Source organism: Phalangium opilio, unplaced genomic scaffold (genome assembly GCF_054372755.1).
Source record: "Phalangium opilio isolate 3A_F unplaced genomic scaffold, DU_Popi_V2 ptg000017l_1, whole genome shotgun sequence".
Classification (NCBI taxonomy): Eukaryota; Metazoa; Arthropoda; class Arachnida; order Opiliones; family Phalangiidae; genus Phalangium; species Phalangium opilio.
In genome coordinates this window covers 7629405-7638035 of record NW_028324151.1, presented here as the reverse complement: position 1 = coordinate 7638035, position 8631 = coordinate 7629405, and the positions used below count along the sequence as shown (strand labels likewise).

Genomic DNA, 8631 nt, shown 5'->3' with positions numbered 1-8631 from the left:
AATCGATCGTCGCGACACTACGCGGCGGTCACCGTCACCGTAAACACACGCACGTGTATCTCTAGGCAAGGCCAATGAGATAGAATATATTGGGCAAGGCATGCTCTAGGGCGGCCCAACGTTAAGTTTTGTTGCATACTTGCATTGCGTTTAATCATGGCTTGATTTAATTTAAAAAAATGTTAAAAATTTAAAACAAAAACGGGGAGGTGGTGAGGATCTGGCTCCTTGAAGAAAAACCACCCCTGTCAAAAAGAAATAAAGAATAAATTAAACTAGAAGAAAAATATTCAAAATTTTATTGTAATTTTTTTTTTGGCTTTGTATTAAAAATAAAAAATTCAATTGATTTCATTTAGTCTTTGTTATTTTACAATTTTTTATGGGGAATTAAACACGTGACTATTATACAAAAAATTTCAACAATAATGAATAGGAGAAATCATTTTTCCTCATTTAATGAGGTTATAAACTCGTCTAGTTTTTCATTAATTTCTCGAACCCTCTCTGAAAAAATAAGAAGTTAATCTAATCACTTATTTAGGCCAATTTATAGGCCTATTCTTACTCAATTCCTCCGCTAGTTCAACTCTTCTTCCTGTTAACAATTTAACTTTCTTGTCCCTATCTTGTCCAATATCTTCCAAAGCATATTTAATTTCCTTTTCTAGTCTCCGCGCTTCACTATTCATTAATTGTTGCCTCAGAGCGTTGGATGTGGCTTGAAGCATGCGATGAATTCTCCAGAAAAAGACCACGTCTCCGCATTCCAACTTCAAAATAAACACTTTCAAATTAATTTACAACCAAGAAAAAAGTACTTAACAATGATTTTACATCGGATTCTAAGCCTTGTTGATAAAGATAAAACTCTTTCTTGCACTTCTGGATCCTCCCTAAAGCTTTTTTTAAGAAGTATAACAAGTGTTGGTTATTCCAAACTTCATTTATCTAGAGAATAAAATGATTAAAAATTACTGAAGAAAGAAACTCGGAGATTTCTCTTTCGTTTTACCAAATCACTTGTAACTTCAATATTTTTAGTTTCCAAATTTTTCTTGACTGTAGTCATTTCATCGTAAGTTAATGACGCACTGTGATTCTATTCAATATAACACTATGGTTAATCACAGTCCTGAACGGGAAATGTAGAAAAATAGCCCTTACGTTGAACTTATTTGATTCTAATAATTTATCCAACTCAAATTTAATTGCCACATTTATTTTCTGATCTGCTGTTCGACGATACCTCCAATGAAACCAATATTTAGTCAGCTCTGAGCCTAAAAGTTCATTAAGTTTTTCTTGTACTAAAACGAGAAATAAAGCTTTAATTTAAATAATTTATGAATCAATTTAAATTTAAAGCAAAGCGCGGGTCCAGCGGAGCGGATCCCCTTCAAGTTGACATTCCTTACGAACTCCAGTTTTGGCTTGGCGAAGGCAGGCGACATTTGTGGGCGGAGTTTATAAATGCACTTATAAATCCCGCCCACTAGCCTTTGACCATGGATTAACTAACGCTAGGGATTGTTCATTCCCCCTAAAATATAAAGTGTAAATGTTCCAAATGCCCCCTAGTAGCAGCTACTATCCCTAACCGGAAGTTAGAAGAAAATTGGACCAAATGTCACGTGTCTTATGACGTCAAAAATTGAAATCCCGTCTAAAATTGGGCGCCGCCATCTTTAAAATCCGTACAAAAATGATTTATTTTGCCTAGAGATGGCGCTATACCTACATCCGTTTTGGTCCAATAAATTGGGGGAATGAAGAGGGGAATCAAGGAATAATTCGGAACATGTAGTTGGCGATAGAAATACATGGGAAACACTGTTAGTGAACAATCCCTAGCGTTAGTTAATCCATGCTTTGACAAGCCAAAACTGGAGTAAAGGGGGAACGTCGCCTTGTAGGGGACCCGGGTCGCGCTTTGCTTTAACTAATCACCTCTATTCATTCTTTCTTTTAAGCAAGACTCTGAAAGCTTAACAGCAACATCCCAATGTTGCTTATCAGGAACTACATGATCTCCCAGAGCATTTAGCTGTATCACTCGCTATAAATAAATCAAAATGTATAATTAAAGAAGATATTATGAATAAAAGGGTTTAAAGTCACATACAAGGACATCCTTAGCCTTATTTTCCCAAGTATGTTTTTCAAATGCCTCTTGAACTGCGGCAACTTTGAGATTATCAAAAACCGGGTTATTTTCCTTCTGTTGCTTAGATCTTTCCAAGACACGAAAAAATTCATCGTGTAGTGTGTCCAGACCAACCTTTTAATTAAAGATTATCTTATTTTAATTTAATGAAGATTTTTTTTTTTAAATCTACATCTATGAATACCTGAACAGATATGTTTGGCAAAGTCTGTTCAACCCAGTTTTTCAATTTTATATCAACAGTTGTGTTGAAAAGACTAAAAGAATTCCCAAAATGAAAGGCTTACATTCAAGTTGAACAACGAAAATAGTTTCAAGTAACATAACATGGTCTTTTTCTAAATATAAAGGGAAAAATATTTAAATAATAAATAAACGATCTCTTATTACAAAATAATTAGTACATTTAATTAGTCTTAAAAATGAGGACTACTGCGTCATCCGCCATTGGTTTAGTCTCAGCTTGTAAGAATTCAACCAATCACGTAGGGGTAAGTGGTTCGATTTAGCAGACGCCATTAAACGAATGGCGGTCCTGGCGGATGGCGCAGTAGTCCTTGATTGTTTTTAAGACTAATTAAATGCCAATTATTTTGTTATAAGAGATCATTTATTTTTTATTATTTTCCTTTCACATTTAAGAAAAGGTGGTCCTTTTAAGGTATAATGTTACATTATGTGAACTTATACTTTAACTGGTGAAATTTTTATACCCTAGGTTATCAGTTTTAACAGCGGGATAATAGACGTTTTCAAAAACTTGTAGAGAAACTCTCTCCCAAAGGTTGCGACTCAACACTTCCTCCCTATAAGTAATTTTAATTGCACCGTCATGATTATATTGTCTATACAGTCCTAATGTAGCTGTCCGCTACAAGTTTATAAGATAGCATATCTTATGAACTTACGATACAGTTTAATCAAAGCAATCATTACCAATGTTTAGCAGGAACTTGACTAAGATTGGCAATTTCATCTAAAATATCACCTCTGGCTTTCTCAAACAACTCGTCCTAAAATCGGACATCGTTTACATGATTCTGACAATACCAGACTAAAATTAACCCATATAAATATTCAATTACCCTATCTAGTTCACGTTGCCTAGGAAAACTATTTTTCCATTCAGTTTCGAGGTTAAACCTAACAGCCCTAAAAGCGTCAGCCTGTTGTTCCACGGATTCCTTGATCATCTTCCAAAAACACTGCGAAACCGCTAAACTAAGATTATGAGTAGTGCATTGCGCCATTCTCAAAACGCCCTCTCTACAAATTTAATACTCCTCGTTAGTTTCAATCTCGAGCCTGAAATAAAACCTTAGTAGGTACCTAAATAATCTAGATTTTTGAAAAAATATATCTTCGTAATCTTTGATGGACTGAATGCTATCGTCTTCACTACCTATAATAAAAATTATTAATGAGAAGTCAACTACTCGCGAACATCAGGGTCAACTACTCGCGAACACAAGGCTTAACTATTCGCATATCTCTAGATAAGTGGTTAATGAATAACAAGCAAGTTGCAACAAACCCTTTCCAGTAACAACAGCAAAATAACCCAAAGCCTTCATTGGAAGAAGTTTCCCTTCCAAAATTTTCTTAATCTAAAACAAAAATTATTAATTGTTATTCAAATAAATGAAGTCACTTAATATTGAGAAAGCAAAGAAAGAAAAACGTTGTATGAGTAACACTTTTAGGGTATCAAGTACCAAAACATTTTCTGATAGATCTTTTCGGAAATTACATACAGAGAAGCCAAGAAACAGGGACGACACCGCCATTGGGGTGTTCTGCCTCTCTTTAAGAAGCATTCCCCGTTTGTTTTACTTGGGCGCCATCTGTATGTTGGTTCCTCAGAATGTAATTGGCCATATGTCTAATCAGCGCCACTAGCGGATGGTCTGAGAACTACTCCCATAAACTAGGTATATTTAAGAGGGTTTGTAGAATCATAGCCAGGTGGCTCGAACGCCGCGCCACCTGGCGGAAATTCTGCAAACCCGCTTAAATATACCTAGACTCTATGGGAGTAGTTTTCAGACCATCCGCTAGTGGCGCTGATTAGACATATGGCCAATTTCCAAAATGGTCTATAGAACTATCTCAAAAGCTTTTGTGTGACGTCACCCATGCTATTTGCCCATAGAACCAAAGTGGTACCAAACACGGCCGCCCACTGCCAAAGCTAAGCCCGTGATGTTTTACCTGGGCACTGACGTCACAACTGAGATAGCTCTATTGAGAACATCGTAAAGAACTTAATATTTCAAATTAATTTTAAGCCAAGTTAAGTATTAGGGCATGGGTCAAATTTCTATTACATCATCATGAGTACAAGTGGAGTCGTGCACTTGGCCAGCCCTAAAAAAAACTTAAAATACCGTACTCTATTAGGATTGGCCATATTCTGTTCCGCCAAGTCCACTTTGGTCAAAACAAAAATTGTTCTTTTTCCTGTAGGATCCATTTGACTGACCAAGTCAGTTACAATGGAACGTTCAGGGTCCACGGATCCATCTTGTATACAAAGTATAATGGTGTTGGGATTGCTCATGTAAGATTTTGCCATTTCCATGATAGCTTCTCTTGTACCACCCGCCATTTCAGTTGTAACAGTCTATAAAAAGTCACTGATTAAACTATAATAATCAGCCTTACAATGTCAAAACTATTCAAACCTACACTAATTATTCCAGGAAGGTCAACTAAAACCATTCTTTGGATACCTGGACCTTTCACAGTCATGGAGATGACTTCCGTGCTGACAGTTCTACCATCACGAACACAGTTTCTCATTCTCAATTCGACTTCCCTTCTTAAGTCAGCCAGCTAAGGTTCAAAAACATTTAGAAATCACGCTTCTAAATTGTCAAAAGTCAAAACTACATGACATGAACGTACTTCACTTTCTTTTGTTAAGTCGAACTCCCGAGTTGAGTCTTTGAAACTGGCCACATGATACGGTCCTTCACTCAGTGTTACTTTAACAGGAGCTCGGGTCATCATTTCACCAGCTCCTCTAGGAAAAATTCGAGCTTGGGCGACCATTTCCAACACGCTAGTTTTGCCAGCACTTTGATCTCCAACTACAACTACCCTGGGTAGATGGTCTTGAACGCTATAGTTGCAATCATAGTCGCTAAGTTCATCCAAAACATCAGAGTACATATCAACTAAAGATTTCTAAACATTTTTTGATTTAAAATGTTTTCATCGCACTTTTAAAAAATATGGCATAAGCAATTAAACCTCGATTCTTCTAGATGGAAGTTTCGGAAAGGACTTTTGAGACCTGAGAAATAACTGTTTCCTTAATTCTTTATTTTCCTTTTCTAATCTTTCTATTTCTTGTTGATATTTTAACTAAATGTATAAAGAAATAGTTTTTGAAATAAACAAAAAAAAAAAACCCAAAAAACCCAAAGAACAGTCTGAAATATCAAATAAATTCACACATGGACTTGATGGATTAGTTCATCTTGCATTTGTGCTATTCTCTCATTATCAAAGTTTGTTGAAGAGTTAAAGCTTTTAAATGATATAGCAGGCGGTGTTGCTGCTGCTGGACCCATATTTCGATCTAGAAATTAATGGAAAATTATTGCATTGAAGAGAATGGCATTCTTTAAAGCAAAGGCGACTTTCCCCCTGTGCTCCAGTTTTGGGTTGGCAAAGGCTAGTGGGCGGGATTTATAAGTGCAATTATAAATCCCGCCCACTAGCCTTTGCCAAGCCAAAACTGGAGCACAGGGGGAAAGTTATCTTGTAGGGGATGCCCCTTATAGATGGCTTTTCTGCTACACAGTGGCTAAGCTTGCTAAATGCTAGTTAAGCCAAAGGCAGGAACCAATGGGAACTAGTGCATTAGGTCTGATTGGTTCCTGCCTTTGGCAAGGTAAAATTCGTGTCCAGAAGATTAGCCAGAATGCTAGGGGTGATCATGGAGCCGCGCTTTCCTTTAAAAGTCATTGCCTCCCCCATGGAGTTGTAGAAGAGGTTATAGTAATTATACTGAACTGATGACAATATGTGGCATTTTAAAGTCATTCTTGGCAATGACAACACGAGCCAGTAATCCTAGTTTTCTAACTGATAAACTTCCAAAGGAATTGGAAGTTAACATGATTCTATAGTTGACATTCAATCCACCATAAATTAAATAATAAACACTTGAGAAGCTTGAACAGTTTGCCAATTGAAGCCAGATGAAGAGTGGTCCCGGACCCCAACTCCCTGTAGCAACAAAATATTTTATCTTGTTTTACGCTTAAGAATAACTTGGCTAATGAAACCACAGATGAAACAGGAGGAACTGAAACTAAAACCAAAGTATACATACAAACGCCCCTGGAGGCTGGCGCCACTGCCTGGCACCATCAACAAAGGCTTACTTACCCGCTAAAACAACTTGAAGATGCAGCCATTTTGCAAATACAATTTCTACTATTCCGATAAATTTATCTCTTCACTAACGATTGCAATAAAAACTTAAAACAACCATAAATAATTAATTATTCCCGGAGGATTACCGGCGAAATACCAAATGCGCAAGTAGCATAACAAGCAGCAGACGAACCTTTCTTTGGTAAATTATAGCCCACTCGATCACGCTTTGAATTCACGCTCAGTCAGTAGTTTAACTTTCAGTACTTAGGAGTTGGGACTCTGGGAGAGACGGTACCGGAAATTTGGGTTCAAAGTTAACCCAGCCGGAAACATTTTATGTACATTATAGTTTTATTTTTTACCGTATTATTTGATGTAAAGAAAGTTTTTGTGAGATATGATCATGTGCGTGATCGAGTGAGCTATGCCAGGCAGGGGTCACCGACCGTACCGTAAGAATACCGTGAACACGTGGGGACCCTACATGGTGAAGGTTTCATTTAACTTTCAGTCTTATTTGTATATTGCGTATACTTTAGTTACCGTCTAAATGTTTAATTAAAATTACGAACATGGCAAACAAAAATAAAACGAATAATCCGTCTTCTAACAAAATGGATGATCCTGAAATGGTAGAAAATCCTTGGTCCATTAAAATCCCTGATTTTACCAAAGAGGACAATCCACATGGTCTCCTAGCTGAAAGTAGTTTCGCTACACTATTTCCCAAATACAGAGAAAAGTATATCAGAGAATGCTGGCCTTTGGTGAAAAAGGCATTAGACGATCATTTTGTCAAAGCTAATTTGGATGTTGTTGAAGGAAGCATGACTGTGTCCACAACTCGGAAAACCTTTGACCCTTACATCATTATCAAAGCTAGAGATGTTATAAAACTTCTAGCCAGAAGCGTACCTTACGAACAAGCCATTAAAGTCCTGCAAGACGATTGCGCTTGCGATATTATAAAAATTAGAACTCTGGTTAGAAATAAAGACAGATTTGTTAAAAGAAGGCAACGTCTCGTTGGTCCTAATGGCTCAACATTAAAAGCCATCGAACTTTTGACAAACTGTTACATTCTTGTTCAAGGAAGCACCGTAGCTGCCCTAGGTCCTTATAAAGGTTTACAACATGTTCGGAAAATAGTAGAAGACACCATGAAAAATATTCACCCAATCTACAACATTAAGGCATTGCTAATAAAGCGTGAATTAGCGAAAGACGAGAACTTGAAGAATGAAAACTGGGAAAGGTTTCTTCCAAAGTTTAAAGCCAAGAATGTTCAAACTAAGAAACCCAAAAAGGCTAAAAAGAAGGGAGAATATACCCCATTCCCTCCAGCTCAGCCTGAAAGTAAAATTGATCAGCAGTTGGCTACGGGAGAATTTTTCTTGAAGGAGAATGAAAGACAAGCTAAAAAAATGAGAGAGAAACAAGTGAAGAGAGTCGAGTCTGACAAGAAACGTCAAGAAAAAAGGAATAAAGCATTCCAAGCTCCGAAAGAACCTTTACCTAAGTTGACCAAACCTAAAGCGGAATTGAAGGAAGACAAGATCGATATCGAAGCTTTTAAGAAAAAGATTAAAAATTCCAAAAAACGTGGGTTTCGTGTAGAAGAAATAACCCCTGAACCTGTAAAAAAGAAAAAACTTAAAAAATCGAAATTAAATTAAAATATTTCAAATTGTGTTTTTTTTCTTTGTATCTATATCTATATTATACAAAAACGAGTTTTGCTTCGCAGTCCTTAAAAAACTGCATTTATACACAATCCGCGGCACTTTTTCAAACCCACAAAGGGCCAGAAATTAGAAATTATTTTATGTATTGCAATTTGAAATTAAGTTTAATCGATATGAGAAATTTGGTTTTAATTGCGTAGTTCAAACATTTGTTATGATTAGAAATTTTACAACAAAAACGGGTATAAATGCGGCGTTTCGAGATAAAGGGAGCTTAGATTTTCACGTATGAAATTATATAGAATCTGTTCCCGTAAAAACTTATCCCTGTCAAATAATTAAGGCGAAAAAATAGAAAATGAGCTTTTAACATTTTAATTTTTCAGG

The 8631-nt window shown here is 36.4% G+C and overlaps 2 protein-coding genes across 7 annotated transcripts; one reads left to right on the top strand and one right to left on the bottom strand.

The window, feature by feature from the left end:
* Nucleotides 1–276: 276 nt before the first annotated feature.
* On the bottom strand, nucleotides 277–6709 carry LOC149702875 (dynamin-like GTPase OPA1, mitochondrial). 6 transcript variants are annotated; one of them, XM_089866790.1, is made up of 20 exons: nucleotides 6569–6709; nucleotides 6191–6406; nucleotides 5629–5753; nucleotides 5423–5536; nucleotides 5075–5356; nucleotides 4856–5002; nucleotides 4560–4790; nucleotides 3702–3774; nucleotides 3497–3569; nucleotides 3253–3433; nucleotides 3104–3180; nucleotides 2881–2973; nucleotides 2352–2424; nucleotides 2126–2281; nucleotides 1951–2059; nucleotides 1168–1328; nucleotides 1016–1102; nucleotides 838–951; nucleotides 569–773; nucleotides 277–507 (listed from the first exon to the last, which is right to left on the bottom strand). In XM_089866790.1, the coding sequence occupies exons 2-20, from the start codon at nucleotides 6294–6296 to the stop codon at nucleotides 443–445; spliced, it is 2472 nt and encodes an 823-aa protein (XP_089722916.1). In that variant the 5' UTR covers nucleotides 6297–6406; nucleotides 6569–6709; the 3' UTR covers nucleotides 277–442. The 6 variants fall into 6 exon arrangements, with proteins under 6 accessions (XP_089722916.1, XP_089722919.1, XP_089722915.1 ...); XM_089866793.1 differs by having other exon boundaries at nucleotides 6344–6406; XM_089866789.1 differs by having other exon boundaries at nucleotides 6191–6491; nucleotides 6569–6707.
* Nucleotides 6710–6873: 164 nt separating this feature from the next.
* Nucleotides 6874–8246, top strand: dbe (KRR1 small subunit processome component homolog dbe). Its single transcript, XM_089866797.1, has one exon. It carries the CDS (start codon nucleotides 7132–7134, stop codon nucleotides 8233–8235), a length of 1104 nt encoding a protein of 367 aa, XP_089722923.1. The 5' UTR covers nucleotides 6874–7131; the 3' UTR covers nucleotides 8236–8246.
* Nucleotides 8247–8631: the final 385 nt, after the last annotated feature.

Excerpts from the sequence above, each read along its gene's own strand:
- LOC149702875 (XM_089866790.1), bottom strand. The coding sequence starts at position 6,296 with ATGTTAACTTCCAATTCCTTTGGAAGTTTATCAGTTAGAAAACTAGGA. Across the intron at positions 5,003-5,074 it reads ACTTAACAAAAGAAAGTGAA|CTGGCTGACTTAAGAAGGGA; the intron begins GTACGTTCATGT and ends TTTGAACCTTAG. Across the intron at positions 3,434-3,496 it reads CAAAAATCTAGATTATTTAG|AGAGGGCGTTTTGAGAATGG; the intron begins GTACCTACTAAG and ends TTAAATTTGTAG.
- dbe (XM_089866797.1), top strand. The coding sequence starts at position 7,132 with ATGGCAAACAAAAATAAAACGAATAATCCGTCTTCTAACAAAATGGAT.